Genomic DNA, 27,294 nt, shown 5'->3' with positions numbered 1-27,294 from the left:
TTTCAAGGGAACAGTTCCTGAAACCTGAGAAGAATCAATAGTTTTGAGTAATTGTTTGGTCTTTGCAGTCAAGAGAACTGCATATCCATACAAAAGCATTTTCAGATAGCTAGGTCGTGAATGTATAGTTCAATACAGGTTCACTCTAATATAGGTACACCACAACTCATCCGGGACTCAAACCAAGGTGACCGTGTACACTTACCCATACATTTCATTCATCTTTCGTTTGCTTTGATGTATGTGACAACTCTGACGTTAAGCAAAACAAAAACAGTACAGCAAAGAAATTTAAAAGGTCATTGTTTATCCCAAGAAGCGGCTAAATTTAGTAATTTTTATTATTGGATTCGAGAAAATGTCCTGTCGCTGCTTCTGCTTAGTGGCTGCAGCACTGCTGCTGCTACTGTTCCACCAGCAATGTGACGCAGCCACCCAGGGGCCCCCAAACACGGTGGTCATTGCGGAGCAGAGTGCGCCGGCTGTTGAGAAGGAGGCCAAAAAGCCAGTCGTAAAGAAACCGCAAGCTGGGAATTTTATGGTGGTCGTCGACAAGGGTGAACCTGCTCCGGTTGCTCCAAGTGTCCCGGCTGCCTCAGCAGCAGATGCCAAGGCACCGGATGTGGCGCAGTCCCCCGGAAGTCTTTCGGCGGATGATGTGCATGTGGAACGGTCTCCCATGTCACCCGATGAGGACTTTCCGGGCCAAGCTGTTGTCTACATCCTAGTGGGAATTACTAGTACGGCAATACTTCTGCTCATAATGAGGGTTTATAGGTGAGTTAATAGTGTGTAATAACTATTGGTAACTTTGCATGCAATAAGATATTTATAAGATATATGTAATCCTCCGCATCGTACTAAAGCAATTATAATAACTCGTAGAGTTTATTATTGCATGTTTAGAAATCATTGTACTATCGATTAGTGGTGATAAGACTAACTAAATTGCAAACCATTGCAGGCTGCGACTCTCCCGGGCGGAGCGTAAGTACGGCGTGCAAGGCGACCGGGCTAATCAGGAGCTGACACCACTGCCCATGGCCATTGAGGACGTGAATAGTGACGAAGAGGACCACACCTTATTCGAGGTCAATCGGCAGAACATACGCATATTATGAAATAGCAAAAACAAGAACACGCTACAGATACGTTTGGTCGCACCACTATTTCAGACACTTCTCAGCAGAACTTGCCTTGTTTCGTAGCTATTTAATGCTTTGTAGATTTGCTATATTGGCTGTAGCTGTCAGCCAATAGCCGACTAAGCCCACTAATAACTAAGTTCTGTGCATTTCTCCTACTCGCAGTTGGTTCAGGTTTAACGAATCAAAAGGAAAACAAAACCACTTGTGATAACGATTACGATGATATGTATGTCTTTATGTACGAAGACGTCGCTGGAGCCCCGAAGGCATTAAAAATCTCAAAAGTACCGATGCTTTCAACTCGCCTCTGCATCGATGTTCCATATTAATAAATGTTATATAACATGTGCTCGCTTCTTTTTATTCTTCACGCTTTCACAGGACTCTAGCTGTTATTGGTTACAAACGTAGACTTAATACAGATTGATGGGCTTACAAATAGCTTTGACAAAGGATACATAGACTGGATACAGGCAGTATACGCGTACGCATGGAAACAAATGCACTAACTAGTACTTATTAACTAGGATCACATAAATAATTTATTAACAATACTGCGACTACGGCTGTAGCTGTGGCGGCACTGCCCTGCCTTGGCAGCCACAGGAGCTTACGACTACCGCTAACACTAAACTTGAGCTTCGCTAACGTTTTACATTTGTGGTTGGCACTGTAGTTTGTATTATTCCGCCGATCCATTCTCCCAAGAGTCGGACTTGGGGGCTAACTAGTGTGGCTATATAGTCATCGGCGTTCTTCGGCGATCGGGAATGTTTAAATCATGCTGCCGAACATCCGTTTTCCGCGCGTCAGAACCAGGCTGACCACCATCACAGTCAGCAGGAAGAAGACCAGGCTGAGGAACGTGGTGATGAAGCGACATCTTTGGCGGAACTTCTTCTCTTTCTCCATTTTTAGACGCAGCTGCTCCGCCCGCGGCAGGTCGAGTGTGAAGTCCGATTCGGGTCGCGAGGATGGCTGCGAAAAGTAAGATGTCATCTTTAGTTATTTTTCAAAAGCATTGTTTTCTACATTGTTTTCCTTTTAATTTACTATCAAGAATGTAGGGTAGCTTAAGAATAGAAGGAAAAACTGTATAAAAGTTCCAAATGGATGTGGCTTAGTTAGGTACTGTGGGTCCTAGTGATTGTTAATTTGATATCAGTACGATATAATGCACTTGAATTTTGAGTTAAATTGAATTTCTGTATTTGCGATTTGGTTTTTTAACAATTAAAGAGAAAACCACCTCATACTTCTGCACACATTTGCACTTTACTATTGATTTCGTTAACAAAAATAGGCAGTTCGAGATGAAGAGGTACCACTGTAAACGCCACTTGGGTCTGCAATTAAGTAAATTAATGTTTGATGATATAAGCGCTTCGCTTTTATGTAAATCACTGACCATCAACGACCGCTGACAATCTTCTCTTGACATTGATTATGACCACTTTAATCGCGCATAGATGCACCGATCCATTTTGAGCCATTTTTGAGAGCTAGTCTCGTCCAGCGTTTTCGGCCACTAAATGTTTGGCCATAAATCACGGCCCAATCCAAAAAACAGCGTCGCGCGCCTGCCAATATTTGCAGGTTGAGCAGGGCGTGGCTGTGTGCTAAAAACTCAAAACATTAAACGAAAATAAACGAAAAGGGCTACCAACGCACAACACTTTGACCCACTAAGCTTTGTTTTCTTCGCTTTTGTCGCTTTGCCTTTGCCTGAGCTCATCTCAATTTTTTCCCGCTCGCCTTACTTTTGGCGACGCAACCTTGAATCTTTCCAGTAACAGCGAAAAAAGTCAAAATACAGACCTGAAACAATACGTTAACAGTTTTTGTTTTTGCTGATCTTTTTTGTTCGTTAATTTTTTTTGTAATTTTTCGATTCTCGCTGAGCACGTCACAAGTTATGAAACCCTTTCGGAAATTTCACCCAGCAGGTGTAAGATGCGCAAAATATAACTAACTAACTGCTATATTCCTACGGCAAAGGATCAAATGCAGCACATTCAGCAGCGACTTCCGGCGGAAGTTAGGTAATATCCCCGCTGAATACCGATTTCAATTGGGCTGGGAGCTAATTCTGCTGGCCAAAATGTTTGCTAACTCAAATGGGCTGGTGCCAAACGACAGATGGGATCGCTTATCGAATTTCAAGAGAAAGTGGCGTATACGCAATGCGGCTATTAAAAGGGCATTCAAGTGAAGTTTTGCTTGTGTCTGGAGTGCTTTCGACACACACTCGCACACACTCACTCGGCATGTGTGTAATTGAGCTGTGGCGAACAAGGCGAACAAACACTTTTGCCTGCAACAATTTGTGCACACCTATTTTTGCATCTTATTGTGATTGCGACTTTTTGCGGTTCGTATTAAGCTGCATTGTTTTCGATCGGGGAGATCAACTCTTTTTCTGCTCACCTAACACAGTGCATATCGCATATGGCAAGAAAGTACATACATATTTCCATTTTCTTAAAAACTTGATGCACTCTTAGAAAAATGTTAAACATAGTCAGTATACAGTATTTATGATTATTCTATTATACCATGAATGGCCATCCATTTAATTGTTACTTTTTCTATATGATATCTAACCTATGTCGCATTCCTATTTGCCCTTCCCTCCCATTAACCGTCTACCTTAGCGAACGTCTACTGTACGACACACACAATCGAAATGTGAAATTGAAATGAACTCAGCTTTGCGGTACATTTGTGCCTTCCGGCTTCTTTTCTCTCCTTTTCAGATGATTCGCTTGTCTGAGGTTAGTGATGCCGTCCAAAGTCGGCGACTATGAACGAATATCTGTATATATGTATATATAGATCTGTATGTTCATGATTACCGCTGCTGTTTATCAGCCAAAGTACTGTGAAAAGGCAAGACGTAATCGGCCAAAGATGACGGAGTCATGGAGTCGGAGGCTGCGGGGCAATTACCGCATTCCGGCATTTGCAAGTGTATTGGCTACTAGCGGTGCACAGCGAAAAATATCTACTACGTTCATAATGATTGATTGGATATTTAACCTTTACCCAAAACGTGATTTTGTCAGTTTCAGTGGAAATGGGAATAATTACAATAGGGTTTTATATGCATAGTCAAATTGAGATGGCAATTTTTAGATTGCCTGCCTACTTCCATCAAACTTCTAAACGATGATGGATCCTATTAGAAGCAAACTTGATCTTAAAATATCTGCCATTCGATGGGATTCGTTACTATAATTATATCTTAGCAAGTTCATTAGCACCAATAAAACGACTCAAGATTGATTAATTATTGGGCCGATGTGATTCCCCGCGGTGTGCTGACATGTGCACATATCTTTATGTTATTTTACATAATTTTTTCTTTGAGTGTACTATTACTTTTTCCCAGTTTGTGGGAGCTGGAGTGTAACGGTTTTATTGGCTTGCCAAGCCAAATGAAGTGCAATTGTGGTGTAAAACGCCGTGGGCGGATATGAATTGAAACTTGGGCCCCTAACCCAGAGGTGCCGGGATGGATATCTTGCCGATTTTGACGCCTGGGGAGACGCCTGTCTCTAAGCTAATTTGCAAATGATGCCGCACACCAGCACACCAACACGCACACGCAACAAATAATAAATAAATAAATTATATACAGAAAAAAATAGCATAAATTCGGCAAAGATATGCAAAACGATGAGAAATCGACTTGGCTGTAAATTCCCGCTCAGTCCAACCTTGAAACACATCGCATACACACATATCGCATACGCCGTGTGCCCCCCAAATACGGGTTCAGCTTTTGGGTGTGTGCTAATTTCTGAAAGAAAATCCATCGATCGGCTGGGCGTTTTAATTTGCGGCACACGTTTTCCGCCGCTGACATTGAAGGTGCTTCTGTGTGCCGTTTCCCCCCTGGAAGTTGGCCAAGTTGGCCAGTGCATCAGGTTTGAAAAGTCACTCGCAGAGAAAACAACATTAAACACGTCCACGAACCACTGGCTGGCCATCGTAATCTCCGCCGGATGGGGGATTCCGTATCTTTGCTCACGTCGCGGCAATGGATCTCACTTAATGCACCTCGGATTGTAGGCTTCGTTATCTTGGGTTATCTTGTACTTCGTGTTATCTGCATACACAAGAGACCAGGTATTTTCCCCGAATACTTCCACATATTTGTTGCTGAGCACTCAGCACGATGCAAAATCGATTCTGTATCATTTTTGGAATGCAACTTTTCTTAAATTTTTGATAGTTTGGTATAGTACGTTCTGTACTGTTTTTGGGAGTTAAAAAAGTTAAATAACTAATATAATATTTGTTGTGCATATCTACTCAAGTATTTGCCCTACTTAACTGTTTTGGTTCTAATGGTTTCATTGGGTATGTACCATTTTTTGGGAATCGGTTTACTGATACGTTGTTTCGCATACTGATATCTGAACTTAGCTGTAACTTTTTAAAGCATCATAGCTGCCAAATGGATTGAAAGTAGTTCAAGTTCACTGGATGTGTACCATTTTTGGGGGAACGGTTCCCACTTGTTCACTTGTTCATTGTTCGCGACACAAATCACTGATCCAAATGCGGTGAGCTGAAGTCAACAACTGATCTGGCCCGACGTCTGGCCCAATCCCAGGTGAATGTCTTCAAGGGGCACTTCTACACACATTAGCCGTATTTTGTCTTCGCCAATTAGCGGGCTTATGCTAACTCCAGCAAGTGTGGCAATAAGTCCACTAGTCGCGGGCCTGGGTGCGGATTTAATTCAATTTAAAAGTGTGCAAACATTTATGCAATTGCAAATGAATTTTCTTCTTTCGCCTGCTTCGCTTTGCACCGCAGGCGGTGGGGAAATTGCTTTTGGAGGCTGGCTGGTGGAGGCACCATCGACGGAGAGGGCGGCTATGCCTCCGGGTAGGCGTGGCAGAATTGCGAAATCCAGGTGGCAGTGGCTGTCTAATTAGTTGCTGCCTTTCCCTCGGCGCACACGGCGTATGGGCAATAGCTGCAAATTTGATACCATAATTGCGGGCAGCGCCGCAGCTTCCGTGGAAGTGGAACCAAATACCCCTGGGCCACCAACGGCCAATATTCATGTGTATGCACTCCGAGGGAGTTCATGGCGGCCATTGCACAGGGAGAAATAGTTCAATGAACTATCAGATTCATTTAACTAAAGATCGTCCAGCAATCTGTATTGTAAGAGTTTTAGATTTTGAAATATATCTTGTCAGGCGCTATAAAAGTAGTTAATCCTGGAGATAGTTAATTAATTATATTCGCCACTTGCTGTGCTTAAACTTTATCCTAATAAAATGATTTGGCCATAAATTAAATCTGCCTTCCATATGGAAAATTCAAATCTTTCTATGAAAAGAATAATAGTACCAGAAACTGCCATATTTAACAACCATTTAATTTAAGAAAACGTGCTAAGAATAGATGGACCCCAATTTGCCCCAATTAAATACACAAAATGACAAACGCAGAAGGTTGACGACTCCATGACCAGCGACTGCTCTTGAGGCCTGCCCCCCAAATGGAATCCGCCATAACCTAGTTAACGTTTGGGTGGCAGTGGTGGCACCCGTTCTCCGTCCTCCGTCCTCTGTCCACTATCCACTATACATTGTCCACTGTCCAGTGGCGATTGCGATTGCAACACTTTGTGGCAACTAAAACGCGTGCAACTTTTGGCCGCTTTTGGACCAGATCGCCTTACATCTCTCTGCGTTTTCAGTTTCGTTTCGTTTCGTTTCATTTTCATTTTCATTTTGGGTTTCGGTTTCGATTCGTTGTCGTTTTGGCATTCATGACAGCAAACCCGTTTGGTTTTCAGTTTCGATTGCTGCCGGCCAATTGCCGTGGGACGAGTTTCGAGCGGGCTTTCGAGGAGGCCGCAGCTGCAGGATGGCTCTTCAGAGGCTTCTGTGCTCGCGGAATTCCAGCCAACGTCCTTAAAGGTCATTTGAGTTGTAGGGCAACTTCTTGCCACTTGTTGCAAGGCAGCCAACCGCCCTGCCACCTTGTCGCCTTGGCAACTTGGCAACCTGGCACCTTGCTGCTTTCGGCTGTCCGGTTATCGCGGCCACAATCGATGGCCAGTTGGTTGAGATGCGGCTGCCACTGCCGCCGTCTTAACGGAATTTAAAGGTTAACTGGTACAGTGTCGCTTAACCGTATCTCTCGCACGATTACCCCACAGCACTCAAGTTCAAATCGCCCGCGATAGATCGGCTATCTGATCCGCAGAGGTGAACAAACCTTCGCCGAGAGTGAAAACTCATTGGGATGCCGGGCGTGAGCTCGGCCGTTCAGTAGCTGGCCAGAATCACTCAAATCGCTTGAATTGCGGCTGCGGATATTGCATAAGCGGCTGGCCGAAAACGGAAGGCGTAGAACGGAAGCCAAAATTGGTAACGGAATTTTTCGAGTATCCGTCTGAGGAGGAACCAATTCTCAAGCGGATATCAGGCAGTGAAATACCCTTTCAGCAGTAGAAAAGATATCACTGAAGTCTAAGTTTGATTAACCCATGCAAAGTAATTATTCTGACTAGACGCTAGGCTCATTGATATGGTTACCCGATTCTCAATGTTGTTGCTCTCGATTTGAACTCACTTACTAGCATTATGACTTAATCTGGCATTACCTGAAGGGCCATTGAGTTGGATGGCAAGGCAAGGCAGCTTTTGAGTTAGGAGTACTACCAGTATTAGATGTAATTAACGAGATCTTTGGCCGAAAGGGGATCAGTAGCCATCAGTAGCGGATCCATTAATCAAACTGCCGCATAGCTGGGACCCTGACTCTGAAACTGGCTCTTTAGATATAAATATTTGCGACTATATCGGTGCTATCGATGGCACCGCCTTGCGCATAACAATCTCTGACGTGGGGACTGATGACGGGCATGCGAATTCCGAATGACGTGGCTCGAGTTCTGGCTAAAAGTGCGCGGGAGTTGGCATTCGGGCATCACGATGCTATCAAAACGGCTGGCATTGCGGCCAAGGATGAGGCTGATCAACTGTGGTGCCACGAAGCGGCTTAGAATGCGAATTAGACGAGGAATTGGCCGGGCTAATGAGCTGAGGGCAGAAAACATCTGAAGCTATGCAAATCGCTTTACAAACTTGAGATAGTTTGGCTAGTCGACTGCCCGACCTCGGGCTGCAACCTAGCTTGGCTGCAATTAGCCAGGGCATTAATCATACGCCTCGTTGGCCAGGCCAGCTCATAATTATCTCTGCATGCGGCTGTCGATCTAAATACGGCTATCATTTCGAAACACACTTGACCCGAGCATTGCTACTGATGATGTATTATTTGATACAATCCGAGCAAATCCAAGGTCCATCAAGCATTTAAGCTCATCCTCAAACTAGAAGGATTAATCACGTGTGTAATTGGTTTTCCATCAGGCACTTACCCTATACTGAACCAATTTTAAGAAGCCTTTAATTGCTCTCTTTGGGTACTAGTTTCAGTTTCAGTTTCAGTTTGATTAATTGGGTGAACGGAAGTGGATCTTGTTCGCATAGAATCCCATTGAAATGCAAATTGAATTAAATTATCATTAAGCAATTTACTCGTTACGGGGTGAATTGAATTGGGGAATTATTATGCGGTTGCATGAATCTCAACCAAAGTAATGTGCATACTCCTCCACCAAATTATCCGTGGGATGAATTTTATTTATTGAATTGGAGGGATAAATATTTATGGAATCGGGCACTAAAATGCAATGCAAATTTACAGCACTTTTTTCCATGTTTATCAACTTTTCTCTTTTGATGAGGAGTTGAAAATTGTATGAGAAACTCTGAAACGTATTATTGCTTATTGATTATTCTTGAAAAAGTATATTAATATTATTTTAAGAATTTTCTCAATTCGTCAAGGGGAAAAAACATAATAAAATGTATAGATGAAGTTAATTTAAAACAAGAGAGATAGTCGACTATAGCCCGACTATGTGATACCCCTTACTCAACTAGAGAAAGAAGTAAGGAGAAATTTCAACACATAGTTTTTAGCGATTTGTGGGCTTTAAAGTGGGCGTGGCAACCTGAATGAACAAACTTGCGCTGCGTCTATTTCTAATCTCAACTCTATTGCTTCTATAGTTTCTAAAAAGTCGACCTATGTACATACGGACGGACAGACAGACGGACAGATGGACATGGTTATTGACCCTGATCAAGAATATATGTACTTTATGTGGTTGGAAACGCTTCCTTCTGCCTGTTACATACTTTTCAACGAATTAAGTATACCTTTTTACTCAACGAGTAACGAGTAACGGGTAATAATAATTCCGTTACCTCTTCAAATTAACTTTTTTATCAATTTGATTACAATGCAGCTCAACAATATATGAGTTACTACTCTTTCAAAAGCAATTGTATACATAAGGAACTTTACTTCTCGAATTATTACAAAGTGCTTTGTAAAACCACGTTCACTAAATCCCATTTCCCAGGTACCCCCGATACTCACATAGGACAGAGTGGGCTGGGCACTGCTGATGACCAATTCGCCTCCACCTCGCTGCTTGCCGAGGAGTGACTGATGGAGCCGGTTGGTGCCGTAGTACATCTCCCAGATGCTGGGCTTCTTGCGGTGCCACTCGGCGAGGCTCTCCCGCTCCCGCTCCCGCTCCCGCTCCCGCTCCCGATCCCGTCCCCGTTCGGCCTTATCCCCGCCAGCTCCGTCGACCGTCACATGTCCACCTGCAGGATTGCTGTTGGACACCGTGAGGATGGGCTTGTGGAAGGTGAGATTTCGCTGCATTTGCGTAACGATTGTGGTCGTAGCCAGGCCTGGATGAAGCGCCTCGAGCTCCAACTGAGGTGTGGAAGCGGGCGAGGGCGTGGCACTGCGCGAGAGACTGGTGGTGGTGACCTCCGATTCTACATAGCATTCGGCGGCGGGGAAGATCTCCGCTATGGACTTGCGCTTCATCTTGAAGTTGGGATCGCTGGCGCAGCGAATGGTCATGATCTGCTCGCGAACACCGAGAGGTCGGCCGTTGGCGGAGATCAGGACTCCATCCCGTACTGCCTCGTAGGCATTCAGCTGAAGATCGGCGCAACTGCGTCTTCGTTCCAGGGCGTTTTGCAGGCGGACCACGTGCTGCTGGCGTCCCAAGCCGCTGCACAACTGCCGGAGCTCCAGCTCACTGTGCTGGTTCATGCGCTGCAGGTACGACTCCAGTTCGTGCTTCAGCGTGTGGATCATCCCCTCCAGCTCCTTGGGCACATCGGAGGGCGGGGTGCTGGCTGGTGTGGGCGAGGCCGAAGCCTGGGGTGTGGCACGCGATAGAAGGCGGATTTTATCACGGACGTCCTCCAACAGCTCACGTGTGTTTTGGAAGTGCAACTGATCCTCATAGCGCTTGACATATGTCTCCTCGGCCACGCCCACATCGGGTCGCCCAGCTCCACCCCTTTCGCTCTCCAGGCGGTAGGCATCCTCGGGACAGGAGTTGATGTACTTAACGCACTTGTAGTTGTTCTCTGCCAGCTGCTCGTCGTTCAGGAAGCTGGGATTGTCGATGCCACGCTGCCTCGCATTGGGCGCCAACAGAAAGGCATCCAGGTCAATATCCAGCAATGAATCATCCACCATCTGCTCCTGTTGCTGCAACTGCTGCTGCTCCATGATGGTGGGCAACTGGTTGTAGGCCCTCAGCTTCTCTCCAATATCCAGAGTATGCGGTGGTGGGCCTTCGTTTCTTCCTCCGGCCAGCTGCATGAAGCTCACTATATGCTCCTGGGCATATAGGCTGGGAAAAGTCTTCAGGTGGCGGTCCAGATTCTCGATGCTCGTCTCCAGAACTCGCAGCTTCTTGCTGTAGTGATGCTGCCCCTCGGCCGCCTCGGCCTTCGACTGCGTTTGATGATGGCCATTCGATGCGGCAGCTCCAGCTGCATCTTGCATGTCCGACCGCCGACTCTTCACTGCGGACAACTTTTCAGGCGCGTCTTCCAGTGGATCTATCGATGGCGCCTCCTGTGGAGCGACCGCTTTCGTTGGTAGCTGGAGCGGTGGTCTCTGCCGCTGCCTGGCGGCCACACTCTTGATCTTCTCCTGGACATCGATGACCGGTTCGCAATAGATGTGCTCGTCCAGCGAGTAAGTGGAGCACACATTGGAGCTGTAATAACCGGACGAGCCACTTTTGTCCGTCGAATAGTGTGAGCCACCACCACCACCACCAGCACCAACAGCTGCTGCAGCAGATGTTGCTGCAGTCGCAGATGTGGCCGCTGATGCTGCTGCTGCTGCTGATGCTGCGACTGGCAGTCCGGAATCCGTGGAATGCGTGCTGCTGACATTGGACGCAATTGAGCACTTCTTGCTACGCTCCCCCACGACGGCGGACGCCTCCAGCTGTTGGTCGTGACCAATTGCATTCCCCATTCCATTGGCCAGTCCATTCTTCAGAGGCATTGGGGCCGCCACCGTGGATGTGGATGTGGATGATGGCGGGGCTGAGACTGAGGCTGTCGCCGTGCTGCAATGAGAGCGGGAAAGCGAAAGAAAGAGCCATAAAAAGCTGTGAAAAACAGTCGGATGAAAGGGAAACCTGACGTTGGAAAGCGGTTTTTGTTGGTTTTTCGCAATCGCCGCCGTTTTGTTTATACGTCGCCAACTGGGAAACGACCAATGTACCATGGGCAATACCCTATTTTTTCTTGCCAAAAACTATCTTTGGTTTTTTAGAGCTTGCTTATCTTACAATTTCATAAATCCTCAAGAGTACATCTTTAGAACATCCAAAAAGAAAATAACTCAATTTAGCTAATTCAATTTACTTGAATCACTTTGCCGTGAAATATTTTTAAGCGACTAAAAACAGTGTAGTTTCATTCTATCCCATGGTGTAAGCTATTAAAAACTTCACAGTCGAAAGCGAAAACTGGTTAACTAGGTTAGTGGTTTTGTTTACATTTTCCATTTCTACTTTACCAGCTGACATGCAAATATCGTAGGAGAATCAGTTTGGAGTTTTCCAAAGAACATCTCCCGGATATTCAGAGGATACTTACTCGTTAATCATATTTGGTTCTTGTTCTGCTTGTACTATATGAGCCAACAAGGGTTTGAAAGCGTGTTTTAGAAATTCAGCATCCACATATAAATTCGATTTCAATTCAAATAAACTCGTTCTAAACAGGCTTTCGGCTTCACTTACTGTTGCAATTCGGTTAGCTTTCGGTTTGTTTGATTTTTGTCTGCTTTTCGGTTTTATTTCACTGCCTAACTGTGAAGTTGGCTATGCAAGTGAAGTCTACTGCTTTGAGTCGCTTTTGGCCGAGTTTCTGCTTCGCTCTGCCAGCGTGTGTGGGTAAGTTTGGGCCAACTTTTTGGCGAACCATGAAATCCGGCGGTGCCTGATGACTTGGAGGGCACAGGATGGTGAGCGGTGGCCTGCTAAGTGCAGCGAAATGAAATGGAAACTTAATTGAATGGAACGGAAGCATCCCACTGTGGAGGGCACTAAACTTCGCCGCACTCTTTACAGATGGCTACCGACAGCTTTTGGGGAAATTTACGGGGTCACTTTTTGCGAATCGCTGTGGAGCCAACTCTTTTAAAGTCAAGTTACTTCTAATCAAAGTCCTGCAATATCTGTGTCTTAGTTATAAATTTATATACATAGTTATAAATATATTTTAAGGCATATGTATGTGTTTGTTGCTTCTGATATACTGTTTTCAACTGATATTTTAATCTTCCTAATTAGTCCTCTTTTACCAGGTTTTTGGTATGACTTTCCAATTAGTCGTAACTGCAAAAGACATTATTTATTCGGATCCTTATCTCGTATTGAATGAATTAACTTTACGTTCCCTCCTCGCTCTCAATCGTATCATCAATCACTTGAGCAAGTTTTACGCTATCAAAAATTGTGTAAGGCTTTCGAATTAGCCATTCGTTGTCTTTCGAACAGTTTTCTATTAATCTGGTTTTCAGATTACAAATCAAAGGCAATGTATATTATTTGCTATGGCCAAAAGACTCGAAAAGTCAACAACATCGACTGGTCCCCTAAGGGACGTATTTTGCCAAAGCTGCACTGATTGATGGCTCCTTCACGCAAGTAGAATTATTCGAAATTCTAATCGCACGGCATTTGCATTTTCTCTGCGGCGGATTTGCATTTTTGACCGCCTGGCGCCAGTGGCACTGCTTTAATAACTCACTTACGATCGGTAACAAGTCCGAGATTCGGTTCTATATGCACTCGGCGATTGGCACTAGGTCAACGCTGGCTTTTGGCCAAGCGGAATGAGTGCTGGGAATTGCGTAATAGCGGCTCTTGCTACCAGATACTGTGGCTGCAGCTCTTTGGACGGTTCTTGTACGGCAAGTCGGAGCGTTACGCACCCAAAAATTGATAAGTTTGGGCCAGTTGATTGGCGAGGTGTTGTTATATCTCTTTTGGCAGCGCGGCCAGCGATGCATGGATATCGCACCAACAGAAGCGGCAAGGTTACCTTTTTGGCTCATGAAATATTTTGCAATCTCGGGGCATGGGCATATGTTTATTTTGTTTGTTCGAACTGTGTTAATTAAAATGTTCAGCCTCGTTTGCATGCACGGAACACTGGCGAGCACTGCTGGACTTGCAGATCGGCGGAAAAGCGGACAAGCTGATTTGGCGGACAAGGGAACTCGCGGACATGCGGACTAGCGGACAAGCGGACGATTATGGACCGTTAGCAAACACCATCGTGTGGCCGCTAATTTCTGTTGACTGCTTGCCAAGACAAATTACAGGCGACTGGAAGTTGGGCATCTAAGCCGCGATCTATCAATTGCAAATCAATCAATGGGCCAACGCGTTTTTATTGCAGCGATTATAGCGGCGATTATTTCGCACATGCTTAGCGCTCGAGATGGATGTGCTGGCTTTGGTCGGTTGGACTGGCTAAACGCCGACCTTGGCATAAGCCAGAGATATAACTATGGCCTAGGCGGTCTCAAAGATTGAATACAAATTAGCGACGAGTATCAACAATTGATCGCCGCACCGTCTAACTGCATTGATGGGGGCTAATGGGACAATGGAATCGCACTTGGCCAAGGTCGCCTTGGAAGAGCTACTGTGCGAAGTCCCCTCCCCCTTTGAGTTTTAGTTAGCATGCGTGAGCTGTTAACGCAAAAATAAACGGGTATGTATGTTTGTATATAGTTCCAATCGCAAATCGATTTGGGTTCGTTAAAGGGCGTGGATGGGTAGACTGTGACCTTGATGGGAAACTCGGCTCTTTCCTTGATCCGCTGCGAATCGTTTGCTATTTTGACAGCGTATCTGCCGGATTATCTTATCATGGCTATCGTGTCAATGCCTGATTTCCATATTTTGCCCCATGCAATGACCAAAATAGCTGAAACGAGTTGCAAACCGAAACTATCCGCAAATTAATTGAAATTGCTGTCAATACGCGGCACGACTTAATGCATATGCATACTCATATATCCATCTGTATATGCACATGTGTATTCGAGTATTTATTTTGTATTTTTGATAAATATTTCAAACCAAAACGGGCTCTCAGCTTCTGACCTTCGGCTATTCGGAGATCATGAGCTGCTGCTGCCGCTGCTGCTGCTGTTGGTGGCTTCTTTAATTTCAATTAATAAACGTAATTGTTGCAGCTGTCTGCAGTTGCTGTTGTTGCTGTTGCAGCGATGACCGCCGTCAAGTGTTTGCCAAGCTTCTCCAAAGGCAACGAGATATGTGCACTTACATACATACATATCTACACTCATGCGCAAGCGTACGAAGAGAAAAAGAGGTGAAGGCTGACAACAGGCGCCAAAAACCGCATTGTTCGATGCAGCAGCAACTGCAGCGGCAACTTGAACTTCGCCGCCGCTGCAGACATGATTTACATAGCTGCGGCCGCACGAAAGGTTGCCCCCATCGAATCTCAGAAGATGGTTCTGGCAATCATAAGCTCCATTTAGTGCAACACTCCGGCGCTGATTGCTATCCGGCTTAATGCCGCGCTAATTGGCTAGCAACAACATAATTACAAAATATCGCTGGCTGATGCTGGCTTATGATGGCTGCTCAAGTGGCTGGATCCGTGAAGTGTTGCGTCCGTAATTGCATTACCAGCGCATAGGGTTTTCGATCTGCAACGGTCGTGCCTTTTTTTTGGGTCTGGGGTTTTCTCCACCTCCTCCCACCCCTACCACTGAAGTCAAGGTCGCTGCCGGAGCGCCGAGGGTCAATGCACCAGTTTTTAATTCGGGCACATTGTGCATGGCTAGAAAATACTACTACGGTTTTAATATGTCCGAAGCATCGTCTAAAATTTATTTATAAAAACTGTGGGCATGGCAGTTTTGGGCGGTTTGTGGGCGTATCTGGAATCTGCATGCTTAGTCTCACTTCATTGTTCCTGAGATATCGACGTTCATACGGACAGAAAGACAGACGGACAAACGTACGGACATACGGACATGCCCAGACCGACTCCGCTATTGATGCTGATCAAGAATATATATACTTTACATAGTCGGAAACGCTTCATATTGCCTGTTTCACACTTTTCTAGTATACCTTTTAACTCTAAGAGTAATGACTATAATTACGCTTATGTTGAGAACGTAATTTCAAATCTTAATTTGCAGTTGCATATTTCTGTTTTAAATATTCTTTAAATATTTATTTTATTTACTTAGTCCTGTATCCTCACCTTTGATATTTGAGAATGGCTCGTGGCAGTAGAAAATTGTCGCTGCTGCCCTTGGTCGCCGCGATGGATGCACCTCCCCCACTTGTAGCAACTATACCAGCGGCTTCTCCCGATCCCGATTCGCCTGCTCCACCGCCGTTGCGAGCAAAAAAGGCACCCAGGCGCTGCAGATAGGCGAACTTGTTGCCGGCACCAGGATCCTTGGCAGCGGAGTAGCTCCTGGTGCTGCTGCTTCTGCTCCGGCTGCTTGAGCTCCGACTTTGGCTCCTGCTCCTGCTGCGGCTTGTGGGTCCCGCCTCGTCGCCCTCCTCCTCGTAGGGCAGCACCTCGATTGCATCGAAGTCGTAGGAGTTGAAGTAGGCCTGCTCCCGCGTCCGCTTCACCTGGGCCGCTTCCGTCACGTGGTCGGCGGATATATCCGTGGCTGTTTTCTTGCTGTCCGTGCCCGGTGAACTCTTGCAAATAGGCATAGTCGTCTGTAAAATGCAGGAAATATTTTAAAATTCGTTCAAGGCTTAAAGCTTACATAACAATATTAAATTCCGAACAAAGCAAGGGTCCTGAGCTAAAAATATATTGTCCATATGCCATAGACACATATATTAAGGCTATTGAGGCCCATGGCACTTAAACACTTTTATGCTTGTTCGTAGATATGCATTTCATTTATACAACAGTTTATGTAACGCAATAGGATTTGGTGTACATAATTATGTTATTTTGGTTTGTCTTTCGGTTTATATTTGAATAATTCTAGCAATTACTTCAAAGCTAAATAATTCATCACATTATACGTTTTCATGAAAACCATTTACACTACAAATTTAAAGATACAGCCGTTTTAAAGCAAAGCTATATAAATTCTAAATGCTGCGAACCTGGAAACACTATCGTGGCTGTCTTAAAGGGGGGTTATTATCAGCACGAGTGGGAGCTTGCACAATTTTACGCTTCGGCGTTACGGCTCTTTGCCAGCGGCGTCTCCAATGCATCCGCTTTGGCCAACTGGAGCTGCAAGTAGAGCTGCACGTAGAGCTCCAAGTGGAGCTCTTAGTGGAAATGGCACTCCGAAAGAATGCACTTGGTGGCCACATTGCAGTCGCGTTTCGCTGATGCAAGCGTTTTTGCCTCGCTCATGACTTTGCATTAATTAGCCAAAAAGGGTTTTGCGCAATTGCATAATTTTTGTGCAACGCGTGTTGCCTCCCCCAGTCATAATTTATGGTAACGTGTCTAAATGCACGCCGATAGTGCACAGCACAACCCTTAAACCAATGATGCACCCAAATGCATTTGCGGGAAGGCGTTCCATAGGCAGTTATGTCTGTGATCGATAGATAACTGCACCGTGCTGACAGCTTCATCATCGCGGCCAAAAGTGGCCAGTGGGCTCATCGTCGTGCAATAGGTTCCGCGTTATCGACAAAGAGCTGTCCAGACTGCAGTTTCTGCGGTTTCGGTTTTAGTCGCTGGTGCGGTAATCAGCAGTTTTGTAGCCGCGCAGATTGCAGACCCCGCAGAAAGCATTAACTGATACCAGCCACTCGCCGAAAGCCGAAATTATTGCCCACCTAAGCAAGCTGCCCCATTGACGATGGGAATGGGTGGGTGGGTGCAAATCCGAAATGCCATTTCGGCTAATGGCTCATTTTCCTATGCATCTGATTGGCAAAATGTAGGCATGCAAAATCGGACTTTGCATAACTGCTCCTCTGTCGAAACAGAGGGACTTTTGTTGAAGTAGCTTTAAAGATACAAGCTTATTAGGAAGTTACTGACTACTTCCTTTTTCTTTAAAATCATGCGCAAATACTTCTTATGTTTTATTAATGAATTAGTGGATCGCTTAATTAATGCGTGTTGGTTGTTTTTTTACTTGCGACTATAAGTTATTTCTCATTTATGCGATTTAAGTCATAGGTAGTTTTTTCATCTGTTGTATATCTATGCACATACTTTGAACTCAGTCAAATTCTTTGAAAAGTGTAATCACTGTGATTTGGGAGACCAGAGCTATTGAATCTGATGGGTTTCTCGGTAACTCTGCGGTTGACTTGGCCGTCCGCACCTAAAGGGGCTGATGAGACGCAGCGATTGACGGATTTTTGTGCCAGCAAACGCCATAATCGCGGAGATAATAATGGTGGTGGATTAATCGCCGATCGTGTTACCATATGCTTTATAACACACCGCTGCAGTTGCTGATGACATGCCACATGCATTTGTGTGCCATGGTCAAGACAAACGTACAGTGACAAACGTGCGAGCACTGAGCTTTTCTAGTTCTATTGGCCAAGTGACAACTCAAAGTAACTTTGTCGTCTTCCAAAGCACTGACTGCAAATAAACAACTCCGAAGGAAAAACTTAAACGGCAGTTGGCAACTTCAAACGCTGAGCTGATTTCCGTTGCCTCCACAAATCATGGCGACAAACCCATCAAACTGGAGCAGTCCGTCAAATCGGACGAGCTGGGCCTCCATTCCATTCACTGGGTCTGGGCATATTCGCAGCTAGTCGAATGCAAATGTTGCACAACTTTGGCCGAAAAACAAAAGTGTTGGTTGGAGATATAATTGAACTTCGACGGGTTCTTCTTCTATTGGCTGGCCAAAAAATCGACTGCTGAAGTGACCGCCACTTGAGTTATGGAAATGCGAATATAAATAGTGGGCATGGGGACGTGAGGGTTTTATTTATAGTTTGCTCTTCAATCAGAATGCCTGCGGTGGCTTTTGATATTTTAATGAGTCAATTGCCCCAGCACGTCCGAGTACCAGTCTAAAAACGGAATGGCATCGAAATCGACTAAATCGATTGCGTTGCCAAGCGATGCCTCCGCCTTGACTTATTTGCCATGAATTTATCAACGCGGCGGGCTAAACAAAAGACTTAAGCGACAAGCCCGGATTGCCCAAGAGAGTCAAGCCAATCCGCAAAGAAATCTCCGCAAATGTTGCCGATGTAAAACCGCAACACAAAATCTGCATTGTTTTCCAGCCGCATTGCAAAATTGTTGATAGTTTTTGTTGATAGTTTACACTACCCTACAGGGCACAACATCGCAACATCAGCTGGCAACACCTTCATATGCCATGCGGCAACATCAAACTGCATTTGCACAAACGAAAAAAAATGAAGTCTAAAATGAGATAACCAAATTGCTTATCAGGTTTATCTGCATGCAAAGATGAAACATGCAGAAAGAACTAATTCCCTTATAAAGCTACTAAAATTTAAACTACTAAATTTGGCAAAAATTAAAGGGGTTTCTCTTAGTGTACACTCAAAACTGAAGAGAATTTATTATATTATTATCTACTTTTTAGATAGAATAATTAAATAAATGAGAAGAAAACATCAAGCTATGGACCTGGCACTAAACATTCAAAATTGTTTCGAAAGGGAAATAAAATCAAAGCCACTCGGCACATGAAATAAATTAAGCAAGACGTATGTACGTTTGACTTTTAGGGTGCTTTAAGCCCTTAGTTATATTGTTTTTAACACTTTACGCCCTCCTACTCATTATGTCCAATGCTGTTTACCACTTTTGAACGTTCACGGTTCGTTGCACCACCCACTCCGCCGGGCCACCTCACCACCGCACCTCAACCACCCACCCACTGGTGGTTTCGCCGTCAACTGTCGCCGTTCGTCATTGAGGCTGGAGCCGCCAACTGGCGCAAAACCTCTAATTAGTTGGACTCAAAGAGACATTTTGCAATGATGATTGCGGCGAGTCGGTAGCAATTAATGCGCTGCACTGGCCGCTGAACTGAACCCATAATTGCGTTTCAGTGTGATAAAAAACGCACTAGGTTAATGCTAATTGCACGCGCATTAGCCTCTTGTACAAGTCTGCCTTTTTCCCGCTCTTGGAAGCCATCTAATTAGGGTCTTTGCCTCGGATCGAGACTTTGTGAAAGCTGCCCCTGGCGTATTACAAAAAATACCTAGCCAAGAGCTAAGGGGAGAACTATTGCCCTGGTGTTTTGAGTTTTTATAAAGAAATATTTAAAAGAGTTAAAAAAAAAATTAAAATCTATGGTGTTTTCATAGGATGTTTTCTTATTCAGGTGAGCAAACATTCAAACAATTTTTAAAATAAGTCTTGCAGATTTTTCTTGCTATCTAGTTGTTAAAGTGGACTTCTTTTTGTGGTACAAGTATTCATATATTTAGCTGACCTAACAATCTAATTCATTATTAAAAATCTCTTACAAAACTACTCGTGATGATTGATTGTTGAATTAATATAAAGATTCCTTTGGCTGCTAGAGCGCTATTATTAAATTGAGATTTATCCAAGTGTGAGCCATCAAATCAGCGCGCATAAATTGGATAACCGCCGCCAACTCCCGACTCATAGTAAATAAGTTATAAAATTTAACGAGCATAATTAAGTGCAAGCCATGGGAGTGGGCCGGCTGGTCTTTTGGCCAATAAATCGCGAGTGGCAGTGGGACTCGTGGTGCTGGCCAAAGATTATGTAAATGGCCCACAGCCACTTGGCCGGGCGAATTTCCGTGCGATTGTGTGCAGTCTCGGATCGAACTGGAACTCGAACTGGAACCGGTCTCCATTAGAACGGTGGCCGCCGTGTTGACAATAGATAATGCCGAGGGCCGTAGATTTATGCAAAGCCAAACCTTGCCCTTGGGGCTTCAGATACTTGGCGTAGTTCCGTTCATCATCGGATACTCAACGAAATCTTCTTGTCAATGAAAACACAGCGAGAAATATTTTCACTTTTAAAAGCAGTTTAATTCATTTAAAGTATTTTCATTGATTTCTTTAGCTGTGGCAAATAATCCATGAGTTTTATGTTGCACGTTCATTAGTAGGTACTTTTTGAAGTCAGATTACAAGTCTACTTTTACTATATACCCTGTTAACCGTTCAGTTTGATAATTTTTTTCAGTGTGCTGTAATAACCAGGCAGTTTTTCAGCCACTCGATTGCTTTGCTTGTAGGAGAACGCTGGTTTCAAAATTAACCTTGCCTGGTCGCATTGGCCATCAACGACGCTCTAAAAAAAATTCGGTCGAAGAGCAGAAGCTCCGGCCCGAAATAGAATGGAATAGACATTGAACAAAACCAAAAACAACGAGAGCTACAGGCACACACATATAATATTTTGTTTATAAACAAACGTGCGATGGACGGCCGCCAATTATGCATGCACATCAAGAGGAACTAGGCGCGCAGCCAACAGCTGCTCCACGGAGCTTCCCCTGCCCTCCACTGGAGCTAATCCCGCCGACCGGATCAGTCAAGCGGCAATCACTTGACTCACCCACCCAACAACTCCCAGCACCCCCTTTCGGGTATTTTTCATTGCACTTGCCGTTTGCCATTTGCTTTTCCTTTCTGTTTATTCAAAGCCGAGTTGCAGGCAATCTTGTTTTTGTTGCCGGTGCTTGAAGTTTATTTTTCCAGCTTTTCTCATTTCCCAACTTTCGCTCTCGGGCCAAAAAATGTTCACTGACTTTAATTAAAAAAGTGGAAAATACAAGAATGTTATTAAGACAAAGGAGAAGCAAATATAGCAACTAGACGTTTGAAAGGCGTTCGAAGAATCTTAAATTAATTACCTGCTATATGGAAAGCATAAATATCTAATCATAACCCAAGAGGCTTTGTAAATATAACCAGAATTTAAATTTAGTTTTATTATTCAAAGCAAAGCCAATAAGTGGTCCTGAAAGCAGCACTGGCAAGAATTTGACCGAGAGAACTAACCTGACTAAGAAACTAACCTTTTTGTATTTACGGCACTCTTCAAGCTGCATAAAATTAATGTTCCGACTTTAATTAAAGGCAAAAAGTTAAAGAAAAAAACACAACCAAATATGAGAGCAAAGGCATATAGACACAAGTTGTTCATAAGTCTCTTTCCATGGTCCTTGCCCCATAAAAATCATTTGCAGCTTAATCCAAATAAACACACAAGCTGCCAGCCTGGCACTAAAATGAAATTTGAAAAAATGTTAGGAAGGCAGCTGCATCATATAGTGCGATTGCGTTTTGCGTTTGTGGATGTTAAACTAGTTTTTGCCTCTTACATTTTTCCCGGGCGTCCAAGTGTCATTGAAAAGGATGTTCAGGGGCTTAAATACTCGGGCTTGCCCTGCGAAATGCGAGATGAACCGGCTTTGCGGCTTGTTGCAGCTTGTAGATTGTAGGTTGCCATGTGCCACTTGACGCACTGCGTCACTGGGAGTACGCGTGGGAGTGGGTGGCTTTTGGCCTGTTGAGCACCGACAACTGCGCAAACATGGCGAATAGAACCCACTGGCAAGCCAGCCAAAAGGTTTATCATCATGCCAGATACCAATGTTAGTGGGCTCAAGGCTTTCCTACCCTCGGAGGAACTCTTCTGCATTGTGAAACCTACCTTGGCGAACAATAACTTTCGAACACTGAACGGATTTGACGAGATGTGTGATTATTGTTGCACGACTTTGCAAGCCTTCTTAAAACTTTCCCAGTACTATATAGATATTATTTAATTACCTAATTACATGACAGCGTGTGATGTATACTATTTTAGGTACTGGAACGCTTGAAGGAATGATCCTTCCCCAATTGTATTTAATTACCTTATAGCACAACAAACATATGTAAGAGTGCCATTTTTCAGATTATGAGTGGCTCGAAATACGCCTTAAATCAATTTGAACTCGCCCAATGCCCGCAAAAATAACGAAATCCACTATGGGCTACCTGCTCCATTTGAATACACTCATATGAATAATCTTTTTGAAGTTGAACAAAGCACAGCAGCTGAGTCAAGGTCAATAGCAGTGGCCAAGTCAGCATTTGACATTTGGTTTTTGTTAACCCAATAAAGAGCTGTCATAATTTAATCGCCGCAGCAGCAAGAGCAGTAGCATCAGCAGCAGCAACAGCAGCAGCAGAAGCAGCAACAAGTGCGGCGCAGCAAGTGCAACAAGTGCGATTTATTGACCGCGCTCTGAACTTGAAAGTTGCAAGTTGAGCAAGGCAGGCAGTCAAAGGGGCCGGATGTCCGTGTATTTGGGCCAGCGAGAAATGGCCAATTAATTGGCCGTAAGCGACAGAGGGAAAACCCAGAGGCCCGCAACCAGTAACCCAATCAATTTGGGGCCTGGCCGCCAATTAGGTGGCATTTGTTTCGAAGGCTTGAATGCACTTGCACCGAATGCCTCGCTATTTCGAAGCTGTGTGTGTGTCTCTATGCTAATGTGTGTGTGTGTGGAAACGGGTTTATGGCACTTGGCCAGGCCGAGATCCATTATGATGGAAATTAGCCTCATAATCGTAATAGTGGGTTTCGGGTTCAAGTCTGCCGTGGTGGCCACTGGTCACTGGCCATTGTGTGAGATGTGGCTGTGAGCCAAATGGCAAACAATTAAGACCATTTAAATCAATTGAAAGCTGATGTATCGATGTCACCGGATACCCTGATCTTGAAAAATTACCATTTAATGCGCCAGCTCAATGCGTTTTGTTTTTATGTTCGATGCGAATTATTAATTCGATTTTAATGTCTCCAGATCGCAAAAGCGATCCCAAGCCCGATTATCCGAATGCTAATGGATGTGGATAGCACGACGAGTGTTTGCTGGCTGGAACTTGTTTCCAATTGAGTTTCAGCGTTATTTTTGCTTAATTAGTTGACACGCTCGGAACAAAACAGCCCAACAAGACCGAAAATAAGTGCCCAGCGGTGGTCAATAAATTGTATATCAACTTCGATCTGCTTTGCTCGGATCAGATCTCGATATGCCACAGCCTCTTGTCCGCAGAGACGTTCTAATAAATGGATCACACAAGCTATAAACGCGATTGTTTGTCAGCGAGTCGGGTTCGTTATCACCAGATAATGCCGATATATTCGCTCGATCCGTATCATTCGCTTGGAGTATGGATGGACTGGGTTATAATTTGGCGTTGTTTATTTTTAAATATTAGCTTAATACTTATTTTAGGCTGTCTGTTGTCCGATCCAAACGTGTTTCTGACCATGTTCTATGCACGAGCTTATCAGTCTTGACTGGTTTATCGCCTTCGCAGCCAAATTCGCCTGAATAATGCCCGAGTCTGGCCGCAGCTAATTCCGGTTCGACGAACCTTTCACTTGCCGGAGCTGAGCGAATTCCATAGTTCCACAAACTGTTAAATAATCCACTTGACGTGCTTTGTTGATTTGACATTTTTAGTTGTTTCAGAAAACCTATAGTTGCTTGTATATCAGGTGAATTTGTGTGGGCGTAGTGTGGGAAAGTATAATCGATTTGCAAGGGAAATCTCACTGCAACTTCATAATGCCCTAATTCAATTATAAATATTCTTCAATCTCTTCAGAAATGCGTATGTGAACTTTAGCCTCTCAAAAGCTTGGGTATCTTTTTGGCCATGAACAATTTAGAAAACCGCAATTAGTAATTGTGGCCAGTCTGGAGCTCGACTTGCAATGAACAGCCCAAACCACATAATGAAATTGGAATATTTATTTGCCTACTGTGCAAATGCGTGCTCTTGGTTTTAAATATTATATTTATTGAAAATGCCCCCGCCTCGGTGTGTGTTCATAGTGTGTTTGTCAATGACCGCATTCATTCATTCATATTTTAAGTTGGTTGCCTCATTAAGCTGAGCCAAAGCTGAGTTAAGGCTGAGCCCCGAGCAACACCCACAATTGTTGTAATCCATTTGCTTTGGTTTTTCTTCTCTATTAATAGACATCATAATTGTGGGAGATGCGCATCTGTGGCGCAATAGGCGCAATGGGTGTATGTGTAATATGATTAATTATCGTTTTCGGGTGGACGATGGACACTTAAACACCTCTTAGCAGTTTTCACTGCAAACACCGGGGTGATAATTGAAATATATTGCTGTATGTATTTCCATTGCATATTTGGATTGCCGACATGCCCATACTCACCGCACATTCGAACAAATATTAATGTAAACGAGGAGGGGCGCCCATCACATTAAATATTATCTAATTCCAGCTTCGTTTGAGCCGTTTGTTTTGGGTGTTTGGGGTTTTTTGCATGACGATGATTTTATATGTGTTTTATCTGAGTTTCTGTGTTTCCAGCCATTCAACTGGTTTGGCATCTCTAAAATTGGTGAATCAAACTCGTTATGATGCCCCTTTCGACGATGCCCAGTCGACCAATTAATGCACACATCTTAGTGGGAGTCGCACTGTGAAAAGAACTCTAGTTCGAACTACAAGATCGACTTGTCTAATACATTTACCCGATAAGGATAAGGATGACTGTGGATATTTATTGGCCTACGAAGCTAATGAATCTCACCCACCTGCCTTTTTTGGACACAGCGCTGACCAAAAGACGTTCATTGGCTGTGACAGGAATTTCTATTTATGATTAGCCAAAAGACCAAACAAAAAAACCAATTTAAGGCTGCGGCCAAATTAAATCATCAGCGGGCAACTTTCAGTATTCTGGTGGCTGGTTGGCGGAGTGCAGTTGGAAAATTGGGAAATTTAATTAACACTGAAGTATGTAAATGTAATTTGTAAATAAATGCACCGCAATTTCAATTTATTTGCCATTGAAATTGCTGAAATTAAGTGTTTGCTGAGCCGAATACTTTGCAATTAAGAGTGCAAAGAGATTTGAGGGCTGATTACAACATACCCTTCAATTGGGAGGGGAATATGCACAATTTTAAATGGTTTGGCGCATAAGAAAGTAAAGCGTACCTAAAACCGTGTAAAAATTTTGTTTTCTTCATAAGGCTCATTTAATAAATCTTAGTTAGTTAGTTAGTTAGTGATTTGCCTTAATTCTGCACCATTCATTAGTGAAATTAAAATTTTTTATTAATAATGTATAATGTTTGAGAATATCATTATGTCATTAAATAATACGATAAGAATTTTATTTAAGCTAACTAGGTGGATAAATTTAATTTGTAATGTTAAAAACTTAAGACATAATCCATTAATTGTTTGACCCCACTAATATTTTGTGGATGCATTTTGTGCCAAATTCAGGGTATTTGTCTGCACCAATTACGTACACTTTGTTCCTAATTGTATTTTGTTGCTCTCTGTTTATGTGAGGTCATTAAAGGCCAGGACAATATAAAAAATGCCACATCCGTTTTTAGCCTTCATGGGTTTTTGTTCTATTTGCTGTTAATCCTTATCTAATTTATGCAAATGCCATATCACTTTAATGGCAGAACCAGCGGCGATTCGAGCACGATTTGCGGCGACTAATTTGTTTAATTGTAATTAGGCGTAATTGGTTTATGTTAATTGCCTCACCTCACATAGACTTCAATTGCGGATGGAGTACGTCCCTTGGCCAGATGTTGCTGCTGCTGCTGCTGCTTTCGGCCGAGTTGCATAAATGTTTGACTTTAACGGCGAAAAGGCGCGCACACGTACGTAGAAATATAGAAATTGGATGGCAACAATTGCATTAATGGGCTTTAGTTGCCGAAAACGCACACCGCGAGCCACAAACTTGACTGCAAACTTGTTCGAAAAAAGTCAAATGGTCAAGCGAAGTTGGCCCAGCGGAGTTGATTAAAATGTTGTAAAAAGTCTCTCGGTATTAACTCGCTTTTTTTAGTTGTTTAGTTGTTAAGTGTTTTTTTTGTTTTTTGTTTTTCTCGCGGGATAAACAGCAGAAGCCACTCAAATATTGCAGCAGCTAGCCAGAAGAAGATGCGCAAAGCGCACGCCAAAATCCGACTTATGCAATTTCTTTTTGTTTATTTCCAATTTCTGCCTCTTCGGCACCTCTTCGCTTTTGTTTCTTTCCTCACTTTTCTCCGCTATTGTTGTCGAATGCACATTTATGTTTCACACACACGTTTCTCGCTGTTTTGCGCTCACTGCTCTTGCGGTTTCTGCACTCTTCTTTGAGCTTCGCCGCAAAATTGTGTCAGAATAGCAAAAGACAGCAGTGTTTTCTTATTTCAATCTACATCCCACAGTTCGCGTGTCTGCCTCTCTTCAGTTCGAGTGTCGCACGGAGGCTGCGTGCAGGGCGGAAGAATCGCCGCGGCAACCAACGGCAACCTAGGGCAACCTGCGACAACGACCCGCCGACAACACGCAACACCGAACGCGCAGCAACGAACAACCGACAACGTACAACGGACAACCGACAATGGACAACCAACAACGGACAACCGACGCGAACGACTGGCTGAAAGAAACTGAGCGCTGCGAAGACAAGGCGAAGAGTTGAGTCTGCCAGACTCGGTCAGTCGGTTGCTTCTTGTTTTTGTTGGGCGGCACATGCGGTTATTGCCTCGATTACGACAAACGGTATTCGGGCAGATCAATTGGCTGGCATACTTTTGGGCTGAAGCATTTAAATAGGTTTGGCTATAATCGTCAATATCTCTCGTAATTTGGTATGGGTTTAAGTTCAAAGAACACCGCTTACCTAGAAC

The 27,294-nt window shown here is 44.0% G+C and overlaps 2 protein-coding genes across 4 annotated transcripts; one reads left to right on the top strand and one right to left on the bottom strand.

Moving 5' to 3' along the window:
• Positions 1-238: 238 nt before the first annotated feature.
• On the top strand, positions 239-1,497 carry LOC120448840. Of its 2 annotated transcripts, XM_039631053.2 has the most exons (3): positions 239-777; positions 965-1,091; positions 1,311-1,497. In XM_039631053.2, exons 1-3 carry the CDS (start codon positions 359-361, stop codon positions 1,323-1,325), a joined length of 561 nt encoding a protein of 186 aa, XP_039486987.1. In that variant the 5' UTR covers positions 239-358; the 3' UTR covers positions 1,326-1,497. The 2 variants fall into 2 exon arrangements, with proteins under 2 accessions (XP_039486987.1, XP_039486980.1); XM_039631046.2 differs by having other exon boundaries at positions 242-777; positions 965-1,497.
• On the bottom strand, positions 1,489-27,061 carry LOC120448826 (homeobox protein prospero). Of its 2 annotated transcripts, none has more exons than XM_039631027.2 (4): positions 26,153-27,061; positions 15,857-16,332; positions 9,636-11,655; positions 1,489-2,126 (listed from the first exon to the last, which is right to left on the bottom strand). In XM_039631027.2, the coding sequence occupies exons 2-4, from the start codon at positions 16,324-16,326 to the stop codon at positions 1,923-1,925; spliced, it is 2,694 nt and encodes an 897-aa protein (XP_039486961.1). In that variant the 5' UTR covers positions 16,327-16,332; positions 26,153-27,061; the 3' UTR covers positions 1,489-1,922. The 2 variants fall into 2 exon arrangements, with proteins under 2 accessions (XP_039486961.1, XP_039486967.1); XM_039631033.2 differs by lacking the exon at positions 26,153-27,061 and adding an exon at positions 16,735-16,894.
• Between the last annotated feature and the right edge of the window lie 233 nt (positions 27,062-27,294).

This window comes from Drosophila santomea, chromosome 2L (assembly GCF_016746245.2).
Source record: "Drosophila santomea strain STO CAGO 1482 chromosome 2L, Prin_Dsan_1.1, whole genome shotgun sequence".
Classification (NCBI taxonomy): Eukaryota; Metazoa; Arthropoda; class Insecta; order Diptera; family Drosophilidae; genus Drosophila; species Drosophila santomea.
Note: the sequence above shows the minus strand (reverse complement) of the source record. Positions and strands in the feature narration are given on the sequence as shown.

Excerpts from the sequence above, each read along its gene's own strand:
- LOC120448840 (XM_039631046.2), top strand. The coding sequence starts at position 359 with ATGTCCTGTCGCTGCTTCTGCTTAGTGGCTGCAGCACTGCTGCTGCTA. Across the intron at positions 778-964 it reads CTCATAATGAGGGTTTATAG|GCTGCGACTCTCCCGGGCGG; the intron begins GTGAGTTAATAG and ends AAACCATTGCAG.
- LOC120448826 (XM_039631027.2), bottom strand. The coding sequence starts at position 16,326 with ATGCCTATTTGCAAGAGTTCACCGGGCACGGACAGCAAGAAAACAGCC. Across the intron at positions 11,656-15,856 it reads GCCATTCTCAAATATCAAAG|CACGGCGACAGCCTCAGTCT; the intron begins GTGAGGATACAG and ends CTCTCATTGCAG. Across the intron at positions 2,127-9,635 it reads CCCAGCCCACTCTGTCCTAT|CCATCCTCGCGACCCGAATC; the intron begins GTGAGTATCGGG and ends TACTTTTCGCAG.